The sequence below is a fragment of the Pezoporus wallicus genome, unplaced genomic scaffold (genome assembly GCF_028554395.1).
Source record: "Pezoporus wallicus isolate ANWC-B61680 ecotype Strahan unplaced genomic scaffold, APGP_CSIRO_Pwel_v1 contig_5231, whole genome shotgun sequence".
NCBI lineage: Eukaryota > Metazoa > Chordata > Aves > Psittaciformes > Psittacidae > Pezoporus > Pezoporus wallicus.
The window spans coordinates 517,368-544,374 of record NW_026635973.1 but is presented as its reverse complement, the minus strand read 5'-3'; the positions used below and the strand labels follow the sequence as shown (position 1 = coordinate 544,374).

Sequence of the window (27,007 nt, the reverse complement as noted above, 5' to 3'; positions counted from 1 at the left end):
TCTGACCCTCCATCATCTCACCGCCTGCCCTCCGCAAGCAGGGATCTCTGCTTGACGGTGACCATGCCACAAAGAGCATGTATTTGGACCTGGCACATGCCTCTGTATGCAAAGATGAATTATGCCCTGGGACTGGTGATGCAGCCACCTTGCCCTCTGGCTGACTGAGAAAATGCCATGCTTGGCAGCTTGGGTACCCAGCATGGTACATGCCTCTGGCTTGACTCAGCTGCAAAACAGAACACATGCCCACAAACAACTGGGCAGCTGGCTAGTAGATCATCTAGGTGGCAAATATTGGGGTAAAATGAGTCTCCCCCTACCAGCAACTACACTAAATGACTGTCTTCAGTCTAATCCAAAAGGAACTGTGCAGCAGTACAGGCACACAGTTGATATTAAATGTGGCTGGATAACCCCTTTGAGCTATGCCATCCCTCCTGCTGACACAGCCCTGTGGCTTTCCCACATCTGCCATGTACTTAGCTATTTTGAGAAGGCTTTAGTTGACAGGTGGATTGCACTGCCAGTGGGTTTCATCTGGTCTTGGGTCACTTCGTTTGCAGTGCCAAAGCTGTTCAAAATGAAATTATCGCTTCAAACAGTTTCCAGATTACATGATCTTGTGCAAATGAAAGCCATGCTGCCACCCAACAGTCCAGCTCTTTGCTTGCAGCCCTGGGAATAGCCAAGCTGAAAGCAGACAAGAAAGCTTTCGAGTCAGCCTGTTGTTCTCTATGAAAGATGATGAAGCTGCAATTGCCTCACATTTTCCAGCTAAACCAAAGCAGGAAGCTCCCATCCTGATGGCCTGACTTGCAGGAAGTGCAGTTCTGCGTGAGAAACGTCCATTTGTCACAAGCAAACGCACTTTACACGTGGTGTTTTGCGTGGAGAACATGGTGAGCTAAGTCTGCAAAGCTGAACATCAGTAACCGTCCCATAAGGCTGAGGAATGGTATCAATGCTTGCCAAACACCTCTGCCAACTGTAAGAGGTTTTGCAATTTCTGTGTAAGGTGTACGCCTGTGTGGATCCTCTCTCATGGGCTGTGACTGATTACTAAATTAAGATCCCCTACAAAACATTCAACCTGTAATTGAATTTTCCCTTTCTGGTGATTTCATGCTGTGTTTGACATTAAACACAGCTGTCCTAGGTAGCTAACTCCACTTGTCCCTGATATTTCATTATGACAAATGGGATGTATTTCCATCACTTATCAAAAGATCAACACTGCAGCCAAGCAAGTGCTAGCTTATTTATTGTCAGTCAGGGGATGGATGGTCTGAAGTGCCTCCCTTAATAGGGACAATTCCTTAACAAAGACTCTACTGAGACTGAAGTGTCGATCTTCAGTTTATGTCCATCAGTCCAATTTTGTTGGTCACAGTGATTGAGGGCATATGCAAAATGAGTTTTTTCTGGCTGATCTGAAAGCCCCAAGCGTGATTTGGTGGTCCTTCCTCTGACTGAGTGGAATTCACACCACCAACATGAGTCTTCCTCATTTACCCACTGTATTTGAGAGGAGAAGGTGGGCTGAGCAGGACAATTGCACGTGAGAGCGCTGCTTGGCCTGAGTCACCAGGGCCAGGCTAAGCTGGTGGAACTGAGGCTGTGTGCTGGGTAGCATCCACTCTCATCCCCATGCGCACCGGCATAGCAGGACTAGCTCTGAAATGGCCACGATGTTATAGCCTCATATACAATATTTTTGCCAAAGTATTGCCTTAAGGAAGAGACTTCTCTTATAAAGGGCTCTCCCTATATTTACTGTAGCAATTAGCAGCACACAGCCCTGGCTCTCCAGGAGAGCTTACATTAGCAGCACTGCCACCATCACCCCGATAAGCCCCAACCTGGTGTTGTTTGTACATCTCAGTCACCTTTGTTTGTTTAAGAGGCCAGACAAGACAAACACTTGTGATGCCTTGTTTATTCTGCAGCTTTCACTGGGGCATATTAAACTCATCATTACTTCATATAAGCTAGAGACAGGCATTTTTTTGCAGGCAAGTGTTGACAGTAAGTAACAGACACTGCCACAAGGTAACATGTTTATATACTGGTGCAAATGCCTGGTGGATTTTATTCCTGTAAAACTATCACAGATAAAGAAGCTACTATCAGATAAGTGACTATAATAAATGGCCACAATTAGTGCTCTGCTGATGAGACTACTCGGTGGTCTCTCTGCTCTGTTTTAGACAAACCCCAGGCTCAGTTTGCTTAGTATAAATGGAGACAAGGACCATTTAAAATAACATCAGCCTCTCCTGATTTCTGGGGGTGTTTTACCAAAATACTACTCTTAACTGAATTGCAATCTCCCTGTGTTTATCTTCAGAGAACGTATAAATGGGAAAATCAAATCAGGCATTAATAAAAGATACACATTTGCACACACACACAGAGGCTACTTGCAGGTTTCTCTCATTTATGATAAAATAATAAAAGAGGCAAGGTCAACCCCTGGTCTGTACGGAGCAGAGAAGCCCCAACCAGAACAGAGGTCTGCATCCTCCTGGTATCCTACTGGTAAAAATAACTACTCTTGAGTCATGTTTGAGGGCTGCAGTTGTGAGAAGAAGCTGTTATCGAACCCAGTTTCTCTTCATTAGTAGCCCTGGTTTGTAAAAGTAAGCTTACATTGCTTTATAAACTGATCTTACAGTCACTGATTTAAAGGCATCTATATTGACATCCATCCAGATTTCTTTAAAGCCAGGACTCAAAAATGAGAAAGCCTATAATTTGAGCTCTTCTAATGAAAAGGTCTTTAAAAGACATTTATACCCTTGCATAGTCTAGGCATTTATAGAATGGCATGTATTTGCAATAAACTGCTTTTATATATAAATATGCATTTATGTGTGTATGTGTATATGTGTATACTCAAATACATATCTATATATACACATATGAATGCGCTGAAAGAGATTTCTGACATGCTTCTACTGCCATTAAAATAATGATAATATAAAAAGCTCAGAGGGATTGATTGTAAAACACAGGCTGTAATCCTGAGTTATTTTTCATCTGCAACTAAATATTTTGTTTATGTAGTGTCAAAATGGTACCACACAGCATGGCTGAAGATGTCTCCTGATCTATCTTCTACCCCCTCTTGAAATGCAGTGACTTCTTCAGAACTGGCTTGTAGAAAAAGCTCTTGTGTTAAAGCATGCTCCTAATGTTTCTACTTGATTTATTATTTCACAGTAATAGTTTCAGGGGAAATCGCATTGAATGGCAGAGGAACCCCTCCACAGCACCCCAGGAATTAGGTACCTGCGCACAGTAGGATTTAAGGTGGTTCTTTGTATTTCCTTTGCCAGAATATCTCATAAACCCAAAAAAGTTATGCAGGCGTCAGTGTGTTTACCTTTTCATGAGCTTAAGGCTCATTCATTTGACCTCTGAAAAATAGCCTAATACTTCTTGAAAACTCCACGGAGTCCACTTTAAAGGAAGACTGTCTAAGATGCCTTTAACTATTATAATCTGAGGACAGCGTTCACTTAATTTAGCTGAAAGCCAGTATATGGTATCTGCCTATCTGTGCAATTTATACATGTGTGTTTGTGTACACCTTTGCATGTATTAAGCCCTGGGGCTCCCCATTGGAAAAGGGAGATATCACATTGTAGGAAGTTACCCCAGTGCAAACACTGCTTTAAGACACTGCAAAAAATGCACGTGGGGCTTTGAACCAGAAAGGGAATAATAATTATTTCAACATAATTACACAGGTAAGAATTTCCTTAGAGAAAGCAGGGTGTTAGAACAGAGTAAGTCATTTCTCCCCAGTAATTTGTCCGTACAGATCACCATGTGCTGTCAGTTTGCGTTTGTGAATGGGTTGTGTGCATGAGGTGGAAATCTCTGCATTAGCTATTTACAAATGTCCTTAAGTGCCCCTTGAACTGCCAAGCATTTGCAAGCCACTGCATTGCGCAAGGTGTGTCGATGGCATTTACAGCAAGCCCATTGCATTGTTTCTGCTCAGGAAGGATGCAATTAGTCGGTACAGTACAAATCACAAACGTACAAATCTGGTTTCTCTGCCAGGAATTTACAAGTAGCCCAGTTTAAAATCAGTGGTTTTAGTGAATGCCTTGAGGCAGTCTTGGTTGTTGTGTGCCTATATGTATTGTTAAGGTTATGAGTTCACAACAGGAGTTTCATATGTACATGTGTCACGCCAAGCCTGTCTCCATGAAGAAAGAAGCTGAATTCTGTGGTCAGAAGAACTCACTCTTAGATGAGATCAGAGGAGAAAGAAAGGTTTACCTGGCCTGTTTACACCCTGCAGATCGTCAGCCACAGAAAGGAAATGGTTTGGCTTAATCATGGAAGTGCCTGCTATTTTCTGTTCACTATTTTACCAGCATTTATTATTACACGCTGTTTCATTGGATTGATTGGGTATACAAATCCTTTCAAAAACATCTGAAACTATTGGAAAATTGATATTTGTATAGAATCAAGAAGGACAGACATGCAAGATGTTGAGGGGGGATGGTTTTTCAAATAATAGAAAGAAAAAGCTTTATTTTTCACACCTCCTTTCACTGTTCTGGTCACCCTGCATTTTTTATCTGGTATATAAGTATTTCTGAGTCAGATTTCTGCAAACCCATGTTTTAGTAAATTAAACAGCTATTAAGTATAGCTACAGAAATTAAAATAGCTCTTGCATTCCTCCAAAATACCTCCTTAAATCACCATTCAGGAAAACATCATTCACCTTAATGGAGAACCACTGTAATGGAGCAAGAAGCAACTTGGAAGCAGGAGCAGCAAATACGGGAAGACACGGTTCAAGTTCCCCCTCATATTTTCTTAGGAAGCAAAACTATCTTTGCATAAGTAACTCCCACAGTTCCAGCCAGGTACACATAGGTTTAAACAGGACGTAGTTCAGACTCTCCTCGATTCTCTTTTCTTGTTTTTATCTTTAAAAAAGCCCTAGGAAAAAGTGTGCTTGGCAAAGGTGCATAAATATATCTTAAGATACAGAGAACTATATTAATGCTGGTGGCTGCATTAATTTGCTCTTACGGGACCTGAGAAAGGGTCCCTACACTCAGATCTGTTTCCTAGAGTTTATTGGTCCTCATTACAACCTACTCCAGATTACAGCCTGGTTTGAACTCGAGGCTAATTCACAGTACACCACAAAATGCAATGATATATCCCATTGCATGAGTACAATAGTGGACTGTTTAATAGCTTGCCATAATTTCATGCTTTAAAAATGGTTGCCAGAGAGGTGAAAGAGGGGTGTCCTTTTCATGCACATGCTAGACTAACCAGGGGAAGTGAAGTGCCTGTTTCTCAGTGGCTGGGTTAATCTATTGGCTTTGATTCTCAGCCTGGTTTTACATCAAGAAGTGTTTAAAGTCAGCCAAATTTCTAAACAGATTGCAAATATGACTGGGTTTAAACAACAAATATGTGTCTGCAGTATTTGTTTGTGCCCCAGAAGCCTCCTATACTAAAAAAGAAAAACCCAAAGACTGGCTTTCCCAGTCTGGTTCTTTGTGGCTGATTTATTAGCTTTCCTTTTTTCATCCACATGTTCAAGTTGGTAAAACCCACCCTGCTAAACCTAATGTGTCTGGCATTCATCTTCACCTTAGTGCCATCTTCAGTAACAAGCAACAGATCCATGGTCAGTGGCTGTAATCCCTCCCCCCCAAAAAAAGATGAGCCTGCCCCCATCTTGGGTCAATCCTTCAGTCCCATTTTCCTTGATGGTCACAGTGAGTTCTTGCATTGTCTGCTCCTTCATTTTTTAATGGGGAGGGTGAAAGGCTTTCAAGTTTTAATGAGTTCGGAACACGGCAAGGAACGGAGGCTTTTACTTTTCCTGTGAGAAGTATCTGCTCTCTTTATTTCTGCAATAGTGTAATTAAGCTGTGAGCACTGGGGAAACACTTAGACAAGTGTCCCACAGACATTTGCCCCAGTGAAGTTCTGTGTGTTCAATGGCATTTGCTTCCCATAGCTGTTTCTGCACTTCTTCACCATTCTCCGTGGAAGTACCTCTTCGCTGACAATAACGTGAATGAAAGGGGCAATTTTGATTGGCATGCCTGAGAATGAGCGTCTGAAGTAAAATTCACCTCTTAACATTTGCAATCAGAGCCTTCTTAAGCGGACCAAATACTCTGACCTGGAGTCGCGTCTTCAAGCAGGGCTGCTGGAAACTGCATGGGGTGAATGTAAGAACAGGGAGGGTGCATTAAATGCTCCCTTCCTCATGCTCTCCTGCCTCTACCCACTTCTAAGACTTCTGACATTTATGAGTTCACATACTCAGGGATGCTGCATGTATTTCTGGCACAAATAAGTTGTATCCTCTTGAGTTTTGTTATCTTCTAGCACCCACCGCACCCTTAGAAAGGCATTGTCTGGTTCATCTTCCTCTGTCTTCGGCCTTCATCTTTACTCCCATTTGATGCTGCTTGGTTGTGTTCGGGAATATGCCTTTGAGTCCTTTCATACTTCCATATTAAACTGGGAGCACTAAAGTGTAGCTTTAGTCAGACCTAGGTGATCTTCAGGCCTTTAAGAGGTATTAATGACAGGGGAGAGAATGGCAGCTACACCATGCGAGATAAGCAAGCACTATGCGTATGCCCTGTGAGTGACGAGATTGGCAACTAGCTAAAGAATAGCTTCTAAATAACAAAATTACAGGCATTCAGCCCTGTGCACAGATATCCTGCAAACAGAAAAGAGAACTCTGATCTCCAGAAGTATTATGCTGTAAGTAGTTCTGTATTGCAGGTCTAATAGTAACAAACATGTTGAAGGAAGTAATTATTGTGGTAAATTTATTGACAGAGCTGGAAAATCCCTTCGTATCACTTCTCTCATTCTCTTCACTTTTTGCTTTGTTCTGTATACACACAGTATTACCTCTGCTAATTTGGGCTTTCCAGGCTAAGACAAGCCACATAAGAACGGTAGTGACAATCCTGAAGTGAGGTACAAAAGCTGGCAATGAAAAGAAACCCCCAGAGTAGTTGCTTTAATACCTTTACTTACTAAATAGAGTAATTAAAATAAAGTAAGACAAAATAAAATACTAGACAAGCATTCTGAGAAAGGTGTGACAGATATTTAGTAGGTGGCTGGAGAGTTGTGACATCAAGAGTTTATCTCAGGGAGCCTGACACTTGCTGAGATCTTAAAGGACATTATTGAATGGGAAAGAAAAAGGAATTCAGCTTAGCCAAATTTGAAAGGGAGCATCAGTATTATTTACACCCATTTCTGACTTCATCAGCTGAAAGTTATGTGCTAAGATGTTGTTAGATTCCCTTACAGTCATTTGCAGTAAATATGAATCTAAAAGTGATTGGGATAATCTGTAACCAAGTACCTTGACATATCGCTGGGGGTGTCGCTGGTGGCCTATCAACAGGGGGATTTGCCATACAGATAAAACAACAGAAGGCAATACAAGAGTTAGGACCGAGGTGGAGAGTTCTGGAACTAAATAGGTAGAAAACTGCTTTACAAAATCAAAAAGATTGATTTGGGATAGGAGAATTTCATACAAAAAGTAAGGGGGCCTCTGCTCTGAAACTGGATAGCTGAACTCAGACTGCAGCATTTATGGATAAAGTTGGTGATGATGAGTTTTGTAACAGGATTCAGAGCAATTCGGATTTCTGAGCGCTTTAAGATCTGATGAAAAGCACGAGAAGGAAGCCAAGCGTATAATTATTCTTCATATTATTATTATTAAAAGCAATATGGCAACACCAATATTGTTATGAGTGAATCAGCAGATGGCAAATGCCTTTCAGTATTTTGCAAAGGCAAAATAACATGTCTGGTAGCAATGAGTGCAACTAATGATTATGTGCTAAATGAAACAGCCATTCAGCATGCTGATCAGGAAAAAACATTTGGGAGTCATTGTGGAAAAAAACATGGAAACCATTAGCCCGGTTCAGAGTAGCAGGAAAGGTAAAAAGCAAAAGAAGTTGTGTTGTTTTTGCATGATGCTCTAGTTGAGTGCCTTATTTCTGAGTTCTAGTTGTTTTTGTTGCTGTGGTGGCATTCACATTGACAACTAACAGTGAGGGTTCCATTCAGCTAGGTAAGGTGTCCCCATACCCAAAATGTCCAAAGCATTTAGGGCAGAAATCTCAACAGTGCCAGAGAAAGGCATTCACAGCAGGTCACCCATAGTCCCCACCAAGTGCAGAGGGCCCTGTTGGCTTGCCAAAGCCAGAGGAGGGGAGCCCCTCTGACACCAACTGCATGGGAAAAGTAAACCAGCCAAAGCAGCGAGCAGGACCAAGGGGAGATCATAGTTCAGCACTTCCAAGCTCCCCCTGCCTATGCCAAGGGACCACATCCTCAGGACTCACACCACCACAGCCAAAACATGGATGTTGAAATCACCAGGACCTAACCTGGCACCCACCAGAAGCCACATGTACCTGCTTTGCTGAGGGGATATGCTTCATTTTGAAGCCAAACTCCTCCATGAGACCATCCTCAGGGAAAGCAGGACAGGGGCTGAAGCCAGAAGGGAAAGACATAACGATAAGGGAATCCAAATTCTAACTGTATGATGGGGATTAACTGCACTGCATTCAGACAGGACAAACCAGGGTTTCATTTATTATAGTATATACTATAGTATAACACAACTGCTCCAGCCCTAGCTGCCCATAGCTTCTCCCGCCTCAGCAGCATTTTCTGACTGTTGGGGCTAGACCCAAACCATTAGCACAGAGGTGGATGGCTTTTGTTTGCTTTTCTCCTGATCCCTTCTTTTTTTCAAGTGGGCTCTACTGCTGAAGTGTAAGAGTGCTTCACTCTTTTTAAAACACAAAGGTCTGTGTCCACTCATCTTTTAGTGACTCCCTTGCAGCCAGTTAGCCCACAAAAATAAGCAAACTGAAGAAAGGAGTCAGAGCCTAAGCCCTTTACGGGAGATTGATTGTAAAGCTGGTGGCAACATGACAAGCTGATTTGTGGTGGCTCCTCATAGCTTGTTTGAACTGTAAACCTCAGTCACGTGTATTTATTGTATCAGTAGAGATTGGTATCTCTTGTCCTGACTAAGGAATACCAGGGACAAGGAGAGCACAGGTATACGCTTGTGCATGGACATGTGTGCAGGCATGCATGTGAGATACCCCATGCATCTCCTTTTGAAGCCCCCAGCAAACTCATCCTCTGCTTCAGGGCATGCCAGATGTGGAGCTCAGTTTGGTGACACCACAGCTTTCCATGATAGTACCAGACCAAGGTTCCCTGGCTCCTTCAGCAAGACATGGACCCCTTTGCAGGCTTAATTTCCTTCATTGTCATCTTTTCCAGTGATAGCTGAAGCAGCTGTTTCTTCTTCCTCCATAGCATGTGGGTTGCCAGAAAGCCTGAGGGGCCCACCAGCTAATTTCTATACTTGGATCTAGGTCTGTATCTGCATCATATTTTCTTGAAACAGTAGTCATGTAGCAGGTCCCTCTACCTTCTACACAAATGTGATTTAATGTCTTTCTCAGGAGCAGTGAGCTCATCTGCTGTAACATGAAATCGTAAGAAGGATTTGCTCTTCTCTTATTAATGTAATCACTTTAGACTAGTTGATGTGTCCTGTATACAGCTTATGGTGTAGAGTTTTATAGCATATTACTGCACCTCCATATAAGTCTAAACTGGTCATAAAACATGATCACTTACTGAAGAAAAATATATTAATGCTGCTGAAACTAGGACACAAAGTGATTTTCATAGCAACGGATAAATAGAGGCCTTGGCAGAAGTCCTATTCTTTTGCACACAAAAATGCAGATAAAAAGGGAAGCTTTATGCGCTTCCTCCATCTCTGTCTCATCTTTTACTTTTTCCCTTTTCCTTCAAAGTATCCCATCAGCCATAAGCAGAACTGTGATATTAATAGTGCTAAAGGGCTGCAAACATCTCTCTCGGTCCAACAACTCTTGCTGTTACCGAGCACCCACAGATGCACAGGGAAAACATTCTGAGACTCCAGTGGCAGTCTTGGAAGGGGTTTTGCCTTTTTTCTTAGAGGCATTAGCCCACTAAGAAAATTAATAGCACTGGGAAACAAGACTGTGCTGTGCCTACCAGAACTGTATTCTCTCCAAGTACCAGTAAGCAGCACTGAAGCAAACTGGTGCTGAGTAAAGCTTGTCTAGACACCAAATTAGATTAAGTTAAAAAGACTACCGTATTTCTGCTCTCTTCTGTTTATATGGCTCATATCAACACAGTATTTTAGTACATGATGTCTATTTATGTATTTAACAGTTGTTTAACAACTGTGGAAAGCACTGTCTGGTTATTTTTATTTAAAAGCAAGTTAAAATACAGTTATATGCAGTGTGATGTAAGACTGCCAGAGGTTTCAATTGCAAAAGGCAAAACCCAAAACTACTTGTTGAAAAGTTATGAATGTCCCATCCATGGCAGTGTTCAAGGCCAGGTTGGAAGGGGCTTGGAGCAACCTGGTCTATTGGAAGGTGTCCCTGCCTGTGGCAGGGGGTTGGAACAGGATGAGCTTTAAGATTCATCCCAGTCCAAACTATTCTACAATTCTATGATACTTATGTAGACCCACCTTGCTGATAGCCATGAGGTCCTCCCTCCCTCTGAATAGTGCGTCCTACATGGAGTCCTTCACAGTAGGATGGTAGTATAAACACTTGCAGGGTAATTTCCAGCAGGCTACAGTAGAAACAAATTTGCCAGAGCTGGAAAAATGAATCTGTCATCACAAGATCAGTATTTGCAAGTAAAGTATTCAAGTTTAACTTATGAAACTGTTTGCCTTGGCTTCAAGTCTGTCGCTTTTAATGGGTATTTTGTATTTCAGAAGCATAGAAGTGAAGGAGTGTGTTCTTCCATCAAGATTTCAACAACCCCTGGCTTTGGAAATCTCAGACAGCCCATCTTTTCAGTTTTTTACTGTGCACATGTTAAAAATGGCATGATCTCTACTATTTCAACAGGTGGCTTTTCAATGTGCTGTGCAAGGCTTTGTTGTGGTCTTGCAGTAGGGCACCTCCACCAGCAGAGTAAGCTCAATCCTTGAACATTAACATTGACAGTGCAATTCAAAAGTCAAAGTTTTGTAAAAATGATACCAAGCAAATGGATCTGCACTGGAAACAGAAGAATAAATATAGCAGCTGAAAGCTGGATTCATTTCACATGCCTGAGTGAGAACAAACTGAATCTGTCAGTCAGCAAAAGGGAGTTACACAAGGAATTGTCTCTCAGGAGCCACTCCACTGTGGATGGGAATGTTTTAGCTTGGTCAAGCATAGGATACCTATGCATTTTCATGTCACGTTTCCAGCTATTAAAAGAAAATTCAATCAATCCTAAGATTCATAATAAAAAGTATCATCACTCCCTCTCTCAGCTAACAGCGTCTTATCAAGGATCACCACATCTCACCTGAGATGAACCTTCTTCAACATCCTCTTAGGCACTTTGGATTGATCTCACATTTCAAGGGATAAAATAAATCTGAAAGAGAAAAAAAAAATATTCCCAGAAATATTCATTCATAGAAGGTGTATCCTGCCTTTTAGCAAGGCTGGTTTGGAGGGGAACAGTTCAGCTTCACTTCTGAACACTTCTGTCAGAAGGGGTAACCAATTCACACTTGGCAGCTTTGGGCACCAAACCATGATGAAACAGTTCTTGCACACAGCTAGTTAGTACCAAGGCAAAAACTTTCACTACACTAGAGACAGGATTAGGAAAACCAAAACTGAAAATAATTCAACATTTCAGTGCAAGAGCAGATTAAATAATTGCTCAAGAAGACGTGTGCGAGGCCCACTATTGGTATCACAGGAATATTTTAGGAAACTGCTTTAATATGAAAAAAGACAACTATGGATGAAAAATGCCCACTTAGCATTTCTTTCCTACAGGGAGGACCTGGGCTCTTATTTGACTCATTTTTCTGATTTTTCTGATTACTATTCCACACCAGGCATTTTAAACAATGTCAGTCAAGTAATCTTACCTGCTGTGCTTTGTGTGAATTGCCTTTAAAATACTTCATCATGGAAAAAAAAATAAAAAGGTCAAAAATTGATTAAACAAACACAATCTGTTTTCCCCCAGCAGGCTTAGTGCTATTGCTTTTCCTTTTTGCCCTATTTATTCTTCTACCTCATTCAAGGTTATAGTAGAACTGGCAAATAATCCTGGACAAAGTGAAACCTAAGTAAGCCTATCTCATGCCCAGTGAAACTTAGGGCCAGTACTAAAACTTCCTCCAGCAGAAAACTCCTAGCTCAGTTACTACCTTTAGCAGGATGGATCTTGACATGGGTTTTCATCACTTCAGGTTCCTGTGTTGTTGACTTCAGTGGGTTTCATCACACAAAGGTCCACACAAAAGCACACATCTATATGGTGGATTTGCCTCAACCTTTAGCAAAAGTGAAGGATGGATGGAAAGAGTGCTCTTTGTTTCTCAGGACAAGTCTTGATGTGTCTGGTTTTAACAACAGGACTTTCACGAGGTTGCACTGCTGCACAGGCCAATTCCCACACACCACATCATGTTGTAACCCATCACCAGTCTTAGACTAAAATGACGAAGAGCTGGGGCCCTACTGAAGGGACATTGAAGGTTGTGTTTGAAGTATTCCATGGGGCACTTAGTGAAGGAGAGCTGGGCAGGGCTCAAGGCTTCAGCAGCACATCTGCTCCTGGCACAGGGAGCTCACCAGCTCACACCCCACTGGATTTCCACCATTGCCAGTTTACCATCTATGCACTGCCACCTCCTCTGCCGCAGCACATCCTCTGACCTGCATCTGCATCAACATCAGCCAGAGAGAGCCCTAAAACAGCACCCTGCAAATTGGAATGGGAAGAGGGATGGCATCTTCAGGGCAGGTGGCCCTTCGATATCAAATTCCCAGCCTTCCAGCAGCCTGATGGTCTCTGAGGTTCATTGTGACTCCAGAGGGGGTGAGGAGCAAGTTACTAAATGGTGCGTAGTGACCTAGCATGTGGAAGGACTGGAGTGTTTCTTTCTAACAGCAAGGCTGTGGGCCGGGTCTGGGCCTCATCCATGGCAGTGTAGAGTGCTCCAGCAACATGGGCCAGCTTAGGAGCTCATGCATTTCAGAAACACGCTAAATAAACAAGCAGACGAGGGATCGGTAACCACTGCTCCTGTAGGAAATCTATGCAATGAAAAAGTCATCAGCCTTGCCTTTTTTTATCCATTCCTCTCATTCCTCAGATTGAATTTCTTCCCATGCCATGCTTTCCCAGCTTTTAGCCTGCCTCACCACCACCAACCCCAACCCCCCCCCCACACACACACAGATGTCTGTTTCTTTCAAAGCTGCAATATTGGCCACCAGCAAGGAAGAAAAAGCTGATAAAAGGTGATACACCACTCATTATTCCATAGTTTTCTCTTGATGGATTTTGAAAGGTCCCGAATGCAAAGAGAAATTAAATCAGCAGGTAGGAAGACAGATGTAAAGTGAAATTCAAGATGCTGGAAAGCTGCTTTTCTCCGGAGGTCCTATTCTTCCCTCCATCCGGAAGACAGGAAAGAGCAGACTGTTCATGACAGAGGAGAGAAAACTTATGGGGGTCTTTAGGGGAAACTCAATCAAAGAGATCATTTTCCCACACACTAGAGCTGAACAAACCTTAATGGCTTTTTCCTGATTGAAGAATACACCAACAATTAATTCATTACCTGAACAGTATAAAACAACCCTCCAAATGTTTTCCAGTTCTGCCAGTAGCAATGCTCGCATCCTTTCTGTGTTCGTTTCTCAATGGCTAATTCAGCTAATGGGCTAAGTATGCCTCACAAAACTGCAGTTTCAACAAAAAAAAAAACAAAACAAAACAAACAAACAAACAAAACAAAAAAAAAACTTAATTTAAAAAGAAAAAAAGGCAAAAAAAAAGGCCAGCCATGTGTTCCCAGCATAATATTCTATGTGTATGCTCAGATATCCACATGCGTTAGAGATAAAGTTAAGTGTAAGCACATGGCAGGCTGGAGTTTGCATGGGGAAGCCAAGGGCCCATGTGCAGGTTATTAGCAGGGGGGAATCCTGTACGGTGGGAACAGAGGGTCTGCTGGGGGCGTAAGCACACACCAGCGCTGCCGGGACATCCTGTTAACTGGACCTCTGCGGAATTGATAAATGGCTCTGGATCCCTTTGTTTATTTAAATGGAAGCCAACGTTTTAACAGCAATAAAGGGCAGGCTAAATAATTCGCCGGGCCAGATATCAAGGCTAGTATGATCTCTGAAATATATGGGCTGCATTTAAGAAACTGAACCCCACTGAGCCTTCGTTTGTATACACACACGGCTCGGGCAGCCGGTATAAATTGTAAAATAAGATGACAATATTAGCATCTTCCCTTGGCTTCCCCTTGCTGAAAGAGAGCTGCAGAGGGAACTATTCAAGCATTTCCTTTATGCTCCTAAGTTAATCAAGAAACGTCAGGGAATACGACAGTTTTATAGCTTTGCAGTAAAATGCGATACAACTCGCAGACACCGAGTGATTTTACAGTTACCTTTCTAAAGAGTGGCAAAAAGAACAACAAGAATTAAAACCAGCTAAACACCGTTTGCCGCTCGCTCTCGAAGGCTGGCAGTGAGGTTGCAGGAGAAAAATAATGTGTTTGTGACTTCCAAACCGGCCGCCTATGGAGAGAAATAACACCGGCAATGAAACCACGGAACATCTTGAGCAAAAATTCATACCTCTTCCAGGTGGAAACTCTTAACACTCGTCACACCTTTGAGACTGTAAAGACGATGGTCGAAATAAAATATATACCCCTAAAACCAGCCTCTCCCCAGGCCCATCGAAACATGGGGAAGGAGGATGAACCTCCCGGGATCATCCACCCTAAAACGCGAGTGGGGTCCCGCTTCATCCGCCCTCTCCCCTGCCCGGCATCTCCGCTGCTGCTGCTCCTCCCCAGAGCTCCCTGGGTTTAGGTTTGGGAGCGCTTCCCGGATCGATGCCTTTACCAAGGGAGGAGGGAGAGGGTCGGGGAAGGAACCCTTCCAGTTTGTAGCCTGGCGTACTCCTAGCCCGGCTCCTCCCGGCACAACACCGCCGGTGCGTTTCGCTTTTCATCCGCCTTCCACACGCTTAGAGCTCAACGAGTTCACAGTTTACACACAGTAAAACGTCGGTACCGCGCTTAATGCTTGCGGGGGAAAGGCTCTTCGCAGGGATCCTCATAAAAGCCCTTTATTTAGCTTCGAGCATTTTCTTGTAATCAATAAGAGTTGGCTGTTATCTCCCGTCACATTTAGCGGGGAAGTTTATTGCCTGCCGGGCGGATTAAAGGCGAGACAGGAGTGCACCATACAAGGAGAAGGGACTCCCGAGTCCCGCGATCCGAGCCTCGGATTCATAAAATATAGAACCATCCATTACATTGCCGATATCTGGAGCCAGCAAATATATACAGACTATAAATTGCCGCCGGCGGGGTGCGGGCCGGCTGCGGGCGCGGGGGCTCCGCCCGCCCGCATTCCTCCCCGCGCTGGAGGGAAACGGGGGGGCCCGGCCCATCCATCACCGCCGTTATGACTCCGCGATGCAGCAAATGGGTTGTGTAAAGAGGCGGCGTTTGACAAGGTGGCATGGTTATCCTGTCCAAATGATACATAATATTAGTATTAGGGCTTAGATCATCGCATGCTTTTAAAATCATCACCGCTAACTAGAGGGGAGGGGGAAGTCCTGGGGGCTGCAGGGGCGGGGGGGGGGGGCAAATATTTCCATGTAGATAACTATTATAGATGGTGGGATTTATGGCGAGGGGTAGGCGCACAAATAAACACGTCTACTGCAGACAGAGAGAGGGGCCCGATCCGGCCGGTGCCCACTGGGCACCGGCGGCAGGAGCGAGGGCCGGCGAGGACCTGCACACCCCGCACCCGGGAGGGAGCCCATCGGCACGGTACTTTCCCACCCCCCGGGGACGTCCCCTAGCGCTTGCTAGGGGGAGGAAGCAGGGACCATCCTATCCTCTCCCTCTGATTACTAACGGGCCACGGCTACGATCACACGAGTGGTTGAGGACTGAGAGGGGCTCTCCCGGGCTGGGGTCACTCGGGCCAGAGCGTCCACACCAGGATTTGCCTTTAGAAACGCAGTATCGGGAACCGAATTGTACCGGGAAGTTTTCGTGGTGACGGGCCGGTTCTGTGCCACATCTCATCCTCTTTCTTCCTCTTTCCGGGGTTGTGATCAGGCACAGGCTGAAGGCTTGGGGCTTCAGGCAGAGCTGGGGGTTCTTTCCGGTCCCTCACGGGTCAGTGTCCTCCATAGCCCGGCTTAAATCGGGCAGGGCCGGGTGGGCTCTAGCGCCTGCAGGCAGCCAGCTAGCGGGAGAGTGAAGGGAGAGAGTGCCTGAGTCAAGGGAGGAAAGGGGGAAGAAGTGGAGAGCCCCGGTTATCCCTCCTGATAACCCCGCCGCCACTTCCCTGTCCCTGCGAGGCGGCGGCACCGTGGCAGGCGGCATTTTTCCAGAGACAACGGCTTTGGGCTGCTGCTCGAGTCGGAGAACGGAAAAGGAGATGTGGGAGAGAGAAAGTGCCTCTTAATTTGGCATCTACGCTGCCGCCTTGCTGGGGGCCGGTACCGGGCATGGCCCACGGAGCGGGTGAACAGAGCCCGCTGACAGTGGTGCCGTTAGGAGGATAAAATCCCAGCTCGGCGTGATTTATCAGCAGTCTCTGACCCCTGAATAGTTGACTTACGTGGCCGGTGACACATTACCCTGGAAAAGGGGCTGGCGTGATTTGTGGAGTGTCTCTCCCCGACCCCTCTTTTCGGGTGCTGGATGCAGGAAACCCTCCAGTCTCTCTGTCCCCTCCAGCGCCCCCATCCCCTACAGCACCCCTGTTTCTTCCATCATCCCCATCCCCTACGGCATCTAATTCCAGCATGCAGGAGGCTGGGGGACTCCCGGACAGATTCGAGATAGAGGAAAGGCACCGGTCATCGCGGTGGGAGGGGGGGAGAGCAGGCGATGAAGGCCGGGAGAGATCATAGCCTGGGACCGAGCATAGCTGGAGGGGTGTGATGGCTGGAAACCTTTGATTTGGGGTTTGCCCGGAGAACAGGGGTGGAGGAGGGTGGCCTGGGTTTTTTAAGGCAAGCAGAAATTTGATTATAGCGTACGGCAGAGGTCTGTGATTTGCGGTGAGCGGATTTCATTAACTACGGCCGTTCGAGTCTCAGAAAACCCCGTCAGGGCCGCGGGCCGAGGACGAAACTGACCCCAGGGGCGGGTGGCGAAAGGAGCTCGGCCACGGCGCCGGTTCTTCGGGTTGGGGAGGGCCGCGGCGGCTCCGGGATGCTGCGACCGTGGGGCTGGCACGGCCCCGGGCACTGCCCCTGCTCGGCTCGGCTCGGCTCCCTCCGCAGGCCCCGGGATCAGCCTGGCTGGATGCGGCCGCTTTACCCGCAAACGGGCAGCGCAGCCCCGTTGGGGGGCGTACAGGACGCCTTTTGCCCCCTCTCCACTCGTGTCACCTGCTGCAGCCGCCACCGAGGTGAAGGGAGTGTTGACTGTGTCCCCCACCTCAATGTTTACCTGCGGCACTTATGAGGATGATGATGGTGGAGGCAGTAACCGGCCCCTTGGCTGCCCGCCGGAGCGGGAGTGGTATCGGGTCTAATTGCCGTCAACGAATGTCGCCGGCAGAAGGAAAAACAAAAGCTGCCTCCAAAGATCCCGGAGCTGAATTTGGCAAGGCTCCTAAAGACACCAATTAGCAAAGGCTAAACCCATTAATGAAGTGACGGCTCTCTGGTTTCAGCCAGGTGGTGCAGATCAGAGCGCCTGTATCTGCAGCAGAGCTCCGCTTCCCTCCAGCCAGGACCTCACAGAGAACCTCAACATCAATAATACGCTTAATGGATCTCATTAGGGCTGGGGCCGCGAGTCCCGGCCTGGGAGCAGAAGGATGAGGGGAACAGGGGGATGAAGGCAACAGGGACGGGGGGGATGAAGTGAGCGGGGAGGCAACGCTCCCTTCGCCCAGAGACAGGCTTCCTCCGAGGGTACCTGCCGCTTTCCGCTACCTGCCAGAGCTCACGGGTTTGGTGAACTCAATCTCTAGCCGGCTTTATCGAATAAACGAGATCTTGGCATCACCTTGCCGGGCTCATCCACCTCCTCACCCCTTCGTCTGAGCACCCTTAGTCCCCCCTCGAGCTTCGAGCATCCTCGGCCAGACCTGTTCCGCTAAGCCGGGCAGCCCCCGCAGCAGCCCGGAGCTGTGGAAGCAGGCAAAGGGAAGTGATTTGTAAAGAAAACCATCCAGACCTCACCTTTGTAAAAGCGGACAGAGGAAAGGAGGAAGCATTTCCGCTTCAGATATGGGAAAACATCAAATAAAGAGGGGGAAAGGAACACTGGGGTAGGATAAGCTCTGACGAGGTGAGCTAGAATATTTAGTTAATGGAGGTGGACTATGAAAGGAGACTTCATATTTCTCTCCGAGGAGTCTCTCCAGGTCCGCAGCCGAGAATACACAGAGCAAACGTTGTGCTTGAATTATAGCTGAGGGTTTGCTTTATTTGAATTCACTGGTGTTTATTTAAGAAAGTGAATAAAGGTTTTGTGTAAACAGCCATTATTTCTGATGGGCGCTCAACAGCAATAAGGAGGGGGTGGTTTTTTTAGTCGAGATTGTGGCAAAAGTTGACATTTCGGAGATTGCAGTTTGTCTTGCCGACGCCAGGCAGTCCCGAGGCATGAACTGCAGGGAGAGCTGTGTGTGCCTGCGAGTGTGAACCGGCGATGCCGAGCGGAACGGGGTCTGAAAACAATTATTTTTTAAGACAACAGCTTAAGCCCGACATTAAAATAAAGCAAAAATATTTTCCTAAGGAGCCGGGCCGAGCTCACCTAACGAGGGAGGCGAACTCGGGTTTCGCTGCCGACGGGGACTGCAGGGGGGGCAGCATCGACCCAGGGAGTCGAGGGGGACCCTTTTAACCCCCCCTTCCCAAAACCCCACAGCAAGCTCCTCGCCCGGCCCTTATTGCACCGTAAATCGCTCAAAATATCGCGTCTGATTTGGTTTATTATTGTGTTTTGTTGGTTTTTTTTTTCTTCCAACGTGGCGATGATTTCTGAGTTCGACTCCAGTTTCTTTGGAGATGGGAGGTTTCTGTGAAGAAATCAGGGGAGGGGAAAAGGATCTCGTTGGACACCTTAACACAGAGTCCGGGAAAGGAGGGTTATTGGGGAACTACTCCCCGGGATGGAGCTTGGCAGGAGCTGGCTCTGACCACCCCGGCTGTGCATCCCAGCGGGTGTGAATGTTCCTGACGGGGCTGGGACGTCGGGGCGGCCTCCTGTTTCGGTATTAGCCCCATTTCCCACACATGCCATGCAGGAAGGAGGCAGGGAAGCCTCGGTTCTTTGCGTATCGCTCCTGTTTCTTGGTCTCCCGTACAACTAATTTCTAATAAGCTCGAAAAATCTGTGCCCGGCAGTCGGGGAGGGAAAGCAGAGCGGGTTTGTGCCGGAGAGCCTGGCCTTGGCCTGGCGTGAGCAGCGGACTTCGAGGGCAACGCCGGGGAAGCCCCTATCGGCCCCTAAGAGGAGATCCCTGGCAGGGGGTGCTGCTCCAGCACAGACTCGTGTCGGCGGGGGGTGTCCAACCCAAGGGATCTGAGATCGGCTGCCAAGGGTCTGGAAAGAGACACAACGGGTTTGGGGGAGGGGGGCAAAGAAAATCTGCAACCCCCTCGTTGAAAGACCGTCGAGGAATTGGATCGGTGGGGGAACCGTGGGCTCCTTCAGAAATCACCGGAGTCAAAAGCCTTTCCCGTTATCAGTTGGTAGTAAAGCAAACAAAAAAAGGGCACCCCAGGAGGTTTTTGACCTGTTCGGCGCGGGTGGGGTGCGTTGGCTATTGCCAGGTCGATTTCGCCGATGAATGGCGATCGAGCTGCCTGCAGTCTCGACACTGTTACGACTTTTTGTCCGCAGAAATTGAGTAGTAACTGCAGCAGCGCAGGACAGCGAAAACCCCCTGTCGAGACGGGCACAAATCCCCCCATCCGCGCATCTTTCCCAAAACTCGCTTTCACGGGTTTCCTCTACCTGCCCGAGGAAGTGCACAACGGCAGCAATGGAGGGGAGAGATTCTCTTTTCCCTATCACTGTAAAACCCCACCTCCCAGCAGCAGCCCGAGGCACGCGGAGCACCAAAACCTGGAGGTGGAGAGGCAGGGAAGCAAAATGGGCTGCAGGGCGAAGGAATTTCATCCGAACTCCTTCATTCGGATCTGAGAATCTTCCCCCGTAGCCTGCTGAGTCCTAACAGTGCTATTTTTTACCCCCTTTTGCAGCGTTACCTTCAAAAGGTGCCATAAAGGTGCTGCTCCTGTTCTCCCCCCCCAACCCCCCCCACCCGGGCTCCAGCCGGGCACTGCTCTCCTGTTATTCAGGGAGGTGAAGGGGGAGCCCTGTGCTTGGAAGAGGCACAGATTCTTCTAACCCAGGGGAAAAGAAACTCTTTCCCGACGCGCTTTTCCTTTCTCATCTGTTAACAGCCACCTCAAACCCCTCTCTCCCGCACGGAAGGGGAGAGGAAAGCAAAACCAACAAATTCCTGCGTGTCCGTACACCACATCACGGTGGTTTGTCGGAGGAGGACCAGCAGTGTTTCGCCAGACATCTATCCCATGGGTTTCTTTACTCTCGGGGGAAATTACAACCAATCCCATAGCGATCCCCGCGTTGACGGGCACAGCAGCAGCCCGAGGAACAAACGCTTTCTGGGCTGGAAGCCAACGGCGTGGCCCGTTCTGCACCCCGAAAAGCCGTGACACCCCCGTTTCCTCCCTGACAGCGTTTTAAAGGCAAAACCAATTCGCAAGCCCCTTCTCAACTCGTCTCCCCTCTTCCTTGCCCCAGCGGGGCTCGGACGGGCTCAGCACCACTGGGGCGCTGCCCTGCGCGGGGGCTGGCTCATCTGGGTGCGCAACAGAGCTTTGTGCGCGGCCCTTCTGGAGATGAACCTGCCCGTCATGCCTCTACCCGCTCGGTTACACCTTATTTAAAACTTTACCGTCCCCTTTTCCCCCAGCAAAGCAGCCTCTTGGCTTGCCGTTCGCTCCAGCTCCTTCTCCCTGGTATTTGTGGCGGGGGGATACTGTATTTTCTGTGCCTTCAGCAGGTGTTTATTCCTACTGGAGTTACCTGCTAGCAGGCGTGTCCCCGAGGATAGCGTCCTCCCCGGCAACCCCCCCCCCAGCCCCAAAGAACTTATCGGTCCTACGCCTTGTTTCTCCGTCCTCTCTTTCTTTCCAGCGGTGTCACAGGCTCAGCGCCCATCGGCCCAGAGGAGGGGGAGCGGCTTCTCTTCGCCTGCCCTCGCCCCGATCTCCCGGGACAGGATAAGGCCTCCGCAGCCCCTCGGGTGTGTGGAAACATAACTGCTCCTGTTAGGGCCTCGCAAAACGCCCTGAGACACAAAACAGTGGGCAAGGACGGGGCTCCTCACCGCTGCGGCTTTTGCTTTAATCGACGCTGCCTGGTAAGGGAGGAGGGAGAAGCAGGCTGAACAAGAAGCGGTCCCCCCTCCCTCCCCCCCGTCCTCTCCGGTGACTCGGGAGGAGCAGAGCACCAAACACCGCTTCATCGAGGAGCGAAGCCGACGATGAGCCCTAGCGGAGTCCGGCCTGAACCCTCCGGGAGCCCCGTCGAGAGAGGAGCGGAACCATGCTGACACGATATTCTGCGCCTGCGTGACGTCATAGAGCACCCATGTGACGTCATAGAGCACTTCTTCCCCACGCCGCCGCGCGGGCTTGCAGAGAGGTGCGCGGCAAATCGGAACGACACCAAGGCAAAGCAAACGCACAGACAAACCCCGCACCACAAAACCAGCCCCGCAGGGTCTCCGCAGCACCCCAGCGGTCAGACGGTGCGATCCCGTCCTGCCTTAAACCCCCCAAAACCGCCTCGCAAGATCCGCATACAGACACGCGCATCTCAAAACGTTACTGGCAACTTTCGCACCGGGGGCATAATTTCACTTCATCAAATCCAGTTCTTGTCATCGCCTCCATTCGAAAAGGAAGGGGGGAAAGGGACAAAAAAAAACAAGCTGGCTCTGCCTCAGGGTGGGGGTTGGGGGTGTGTGTTGTGTTCCCGGTGGGAGAGACAGCGGCTGCCTTTGGAGAGGGGTGAAGGAGCCAGGGCAGCCTCAGCATTCCTCTCTGCGTCCTGGTCAACAAACTGGCGTGGTTACAAACCATAGCAAACATTTTATTTACAGGAGATATATATATATATATTTCTATATTTTGTCAGTGCAGTATTTCTTGGCCGGATTATTCGAAGCAACACGTTGCAACCGATGAGGACGTTGGCAAAATACTTCACATTGTAAATTGGTTTGGGGGGGGGGGGAGAGGTGGAAAAGAGAGGGATTTCAGAGCACGTTCTCAGAGTCCCTCATTCGGATTTCCCTGGAGAGGACAAGGGCCAGGAGACGGAGAATAAAAACTATAAGTGGGGAATAAAGAAATCCCGCTCTCCTGCGAGCAGCGCGGAGGGAGAGAGGCCGCCCTCCGCACCGCCCTCCCAGGGCTGCGGTTCCCGCATCCTCGGCCCCTCGCCCCGGGCCGGTGATGGTGCCGGTGCCGGGCCGGCCTTACCGCTCTCCCGGGGGGGATGAAGGGAGATAAATTAGCGCGCAGGTCCGGGCGCGGAGGCCGCCTCGTCTATAGGCCGCTCCGCGGCTCCGGGCTGGCAGCAGCAGCGGCTGGTTGCGGCGGGGAGGGGAGGCCGGTGCTGCCGGAGGACTTGCCGAGCCCGGCGGTGGGCAGGCTCCGCTCGGCACCCTCAGTCCGTTCCGTGTCGCTGGGGGTCATGTCGAGAGAGTCGGCGTCGCTGCTGTCACTGTCGCCCTCGGAGCGGCTGGGGCTGCACTCGGGGTCCCCGGCGGCGGCAGGCTGGGCGGCGGCTTGTTGGGCCTCCGGCTCCGGCGGCGGGTCCTTGTCCTTCTGGGCTTGCGCTTCCTTGGAATGTCGCCACTTCATCCGCCGGTTCTGGAACCACACCTTCACCTGCGGCCGCACCGCCCTCAGTTGGGTGGCACGGCCAGCACCGCGCTCCGCGCACCGCTCCGCGCACCTCCCGGCCGCAAAGCCTTCCACCGGGGACAGGCAGCGCGGGGAAAAAAAGGGGGCGCCGGCCTCAGCTCCCTCTGCCCGCACCCGTGAGCGGCAGAGGTGGCTTTAGTTTATATTTACCACCTACACCCCCCTCCGAGCTGGTGTTTTGGGTTGGGGTTCTTTTCGTTTGTTTGTTTTTGTCTTTTCTCTCTCCTTCTTCCAGGAAACCAGCTCTTGCTCAAGAAACCACAGCGTTATACAATTCTGTGCGCTGCGGGCCGTCAAAAGTGGAATCATTACAGAGTGGCGTTTAATGATTCCGTTTGAAGAAGACTTTTCACTTCCCCAGAACTAAGGATTTCACAACGCGGGGAGAGATTTAGAACGAAAAAGAAAAAAGGAATAAAACGGGGGGGGGGGGTGGAAACGATACACATTAAAAATAGTGTGTTCGCTTCTACTTCCTTTGACCTAAACTGCCTCCTACAGCGAGTTGCACTTCAGTAAAGCACACACTGATGATCATCTGCCTCGGCCGTGGCCCAAAGCAAAGGCGAAACCTCTGCACCGGGCCGCGAAACGCAGCGAGCCCTGCGAGCAGGAGATCCTCGGGGGGAAGCCCCCCTCCTCATCCACCCCACTAGGGATTAAGAAAGGAAAAAACGCTTTGCAAACACACACTACCACCACCCCCACGTCCCCCAGTATCCCTATAAACTGGAAGTAAAGTTTTGAAATAAAGCCGAGGCCGTTCTTACTTGAGCATCCGTCAGTCCCAGCATCGCCGCCAGTTGCTTTCGGTCCGGTTTGGTGACGTATTTCTGGATTTCGAACCGTTTTTCTAAGCCTTTCCTCTGCAGGTTGGAAAAAACAGCCCTGGACCAGGAGCGTTTCCTCTTGTATGTCTGGGGCAGCGTGTCCTTGGTTAAAACTGCGTACGGACCTGTTGGGGGAAGGGGGGGGGGGGGGGGGGGAAAAAGCAGGAGGAGAAAGAGAGAGGGAGAAGGAGACAGCGTTATTAATGTCGGTGCCTGAAAGGGGGCCTTAAATCGATCAAAATAACAGCTGGCCTGCGGTGCTGGCAAGGCCCGGGCCGGCACAGCTGGGTCCGGGTAGCATGTGCTTCCTAGGGCAAGGGTGAAGCGGTTTGGGACCGGAATGTTTTCCTCTCCCCCCTCCCTACCCCTTTTCTCTCAGCGCAGGTTATTATTTTTGTTCTAAATGGGACGGTGCTTTGTGTCAGACCCTAATCGGCTCTTCCTCCCCCCCACTCAGCCCGGCTTTCGCCCAAAATCAGAGCCTCGCTATTAAACACCCGATCCCTCCGGGGCCGGGCTTCTCCGGGCGGAGGTCCCTGTGCCGCGGGAGGGAGTGTTGACGAGGGACGAGATGTACCTGGAAAAGTATCTTGAAACTGGTGCTGAACTGAGCTCCTTGGGTTTGTGTTTAAGGGACCCAGAATAGCAGAGGCCTCGTTAATGGGGTCTAGAGACGCGAAGAACTGGCCGGCGGAAGGCTGCAAGGTGGGGAGATGAACCCCAGTTTGGCGGCTGGTAGTTAATAAGGAGGTCAGATCTGTGGGCACAGGAACAAGGAGAGCTCTGTTACACCGCGGTCGAAACCGACACAACCCGGCAACCCCGGGCGGAGCGGCTTGGGGAGACCGGGCAGCCGCCTCTGTGCCCCGGGGCTCTCCTAGGAGAGGCGGCCGTGCCCCGGCGATCCGGCATCCTCCGGTGGATTCGCTCCCTTGACCAGTATGTTTATACTCCCCGGAGAGATAAAGGGGGGGATATTGCAGCGAAAGCCGTTAAAACAGGCTGTGCCCTCGGAGGCAAAAACCCCGGGCTCGCTTAGGGAAGTGAGGCCGTTCCGATCTCGATGTTCCCGCTATCGCTATGTGTGCCAACGGCGCAAGTGCTGCCTGAGCGGGGCCGGGCTGTTTGGGGAGCTCTATTAGAGGCTTGGATTTATAAAGCTTCTTTTTTAACCCCCAAATAACTCTTTTCTCGGCTAGATCATAAAGTTTTAAAACTTTCGCGAATAATACTATTAGAGCATAAATAAAGGAGCACGGAAAGCGGTCAAGGCGGTTTCTCTACCTCTCAGCGTGTTGCCTTCCTTGACTTTGGGGTCAAACTCCGCCGATAAGATGCGGTCGATGCCGAATTTCAGGTCCTTGCTGGCGGGAGCCGGCGCCGAACCGGGCGTGTGGGCGCCGGGCAGCCGTGCTGGGGCCGGGCCGCCACCGCCGCCAGCCGCCGCCGCAGCGGGGGACCGGTGGTGCGGGGGCCGGTGGTGCGGGTGGTAGGCGGCGGAGAGCGGCGAGAGGCGCGGCGGGAAGGCGGCGGCCGGGGCGTCGGGGGCCACGACGGGAGTGGGCCGGAGCGGGGAGGCGGTGGCATGGAAGGGACCGCCGTGGTGGACGGCTCCCAGGGCCGCCGGCATCCCGGTACCGGGAGCTCCGGGCAGGCTGTCGGTGGGTCCCCCCGCCGCCTCTCCTCCGGCGTGAAGAATGTCTGCGATGCAGAAGGATGGCTTCTTTCCCGCCGCGGTGTCCAGCGGGAAGCAGCCGCCGGCTGCCGGCCCCGATGCAGAGCAATAAGCCGCTGACCACAGGCTGAAGTTGGAGGCGTAGAAAGGAGCCAACCCGGCCGTGTACATCCTGCCCGGGGAGGGGACGCGGCGTTTCTCTGTTCAGCTCCCGGGTGCGCGCCGAGGAGCTGCCCGCTGCCCCGGGCTCATGGGGGGGGGGGGGGGGGGGGCGGCTGGTGGAGTAGCACTTGCCGGAGGGGCAATCACCACCACCCAAAACCAAAACAGCAAGAAAAAGAAAAAAGTCCCCAAAACCCACGGCGAGACGGAGAGAGCGAGCGGACGAGGAGCAGCGCAAACAAAACAAACTCAAACCAAACCCCCTTTCCTCGCACCGCGGGGGGGAGGGGGGGGTATTATTTACCCCTCCCTAAAACTTTCTCTGGCAGCGACACTCCCGGCTCCGGATCAGCCTTCGCTCTCTCCCCGCCTCCAATGGGCGATCGGCTCGGCCGGGCAGCACCGCCTGCAGAACACGCCCATGAAGAGCCGGGGCGTGGGCACGGGACACCGCGCAGTTGCGCGCAGTTGCGCGCAACTGCGCGGTGTCCCGTACGCACGCCCTGTCCCGAACTGATTTGCCCCTCAGGGTACTCCCTCTCAAATTCCACTCTTGACTTTTACACCCACCACCCCCAAAAATGTGTCTGCTCTTGCTGCAGCGATTTCCAACCGTTTGAAAGAAACGCGCAGACCAGTTCTTGGCGATTGGAAGCAGTTCGGTCCTCCTGGAAATGATTCCCGAGGAAATGCGTTTCCTTCCCGGGTAAATGAGCCTGGGATAGTCTGGAAGAAAATGATTCTGTGCTGAGGCACGCAGCGTATGAGTTTGTGAGAGCTCTGAGCTATGTCGGGCCCAGGACACGCTGGATCCTTCATTAGCAGCGACTAATTAATTAATTAATCAATAATGGTTTGTCCATAATGTAGCTCTACAGCTATTTTCCGTGTTCTCCAGCAGAGAGGCTGCATCTGTTTCCACACCAAGCTCACCTGGAAAACCATTTGTAATTTTGCAAACTTCTGATAACTGAATCACCCCCATTTTTCCCTTTAGAATGCAATTATTACCTATATCCACTGCAATAATTTAGGGAGAAATTGATGAAATCGTCTTTTGCGCTTTTTTCTCTCCCTTTTAGTATCCACATTTGTCCCGACCTCGCTCTGAAGCACAACATTCCTTTAGTTTTCTTGCACGTAAACCAGTCGCTGCCGT

General features: G+C 49.4%; 1 protein-coding gene across 3 annotated transcripts; it reads right to left on the bottom strand.

Annotated features, from left to right (window-relative positions):
- Positions 1-18,605: 18,605 nt before the first annotated feature.
- HLX (H2.0 like homeobox) lies at positions 18,606-25,938 on the bottom strand. Of its 3 annotated transcripts, none has more exons than XM_057398778.1 (4): positions 25,296-25,938; positions 24,589-24,768; positions 23,952-24,136; positions 18,606-18,875 (listed from the first exon to the last, which is right to left on the bottom strand). In XM_057398778.1, exons 1-4 carry the CDS (start codon positions 25,855-25,857, stop codon positions 18,690-18,692), a joined length of 1,113 nt encoding a protein of 370 aa, XP_057254761.1. In that variant the 5' UTR covers positions 25,858-25,938; the 3' UTR covers positions 18,606-18,689. The 3 variants fall into 3 exon arrangements, with proteins under 3 accessions (XP_057254761.1, XP_057254760.1, XP_057254762.1); XM_057398777.1 differs by lacking the exon at positions 18,606-18,875 and adding an exon at positions 22,705-23,145; XM_057398779.1 differs by lacking the exons at positions 18,606-18,875; positions 24,589-24,768 and adding an exon at positions 22,705-23,145.
- Between the last annotated feature and the right edge of the window lie 1,069 nt (positions 25,939-27,007).

Excerpts from the sequence above, each read along its gene's own strand:
- HLX (XM_057398777.1), bottom strand. The coding sequence starts at position 25,857 with ATGTACACGGCCGGGTTGGCTCCTTTCTACGCCTCCAACTTCAGCCTG. Across the intron at positions 24,769-25,295 it reads GGAAGGCAACACGCTGAGAG|ATCTGACCTCCTTATTAACT; the intron begins GTAGAGAAACCG and ends CTGTGCCCACAG. Across the intron at positions 23,146-23,951 it reads TGGGACTGACGGATGCTCAA|GTGAAGGTGTGGTTCCAGAA; the intron begins GTAAGAACGGCC and ends GTGCGGCCGCAG.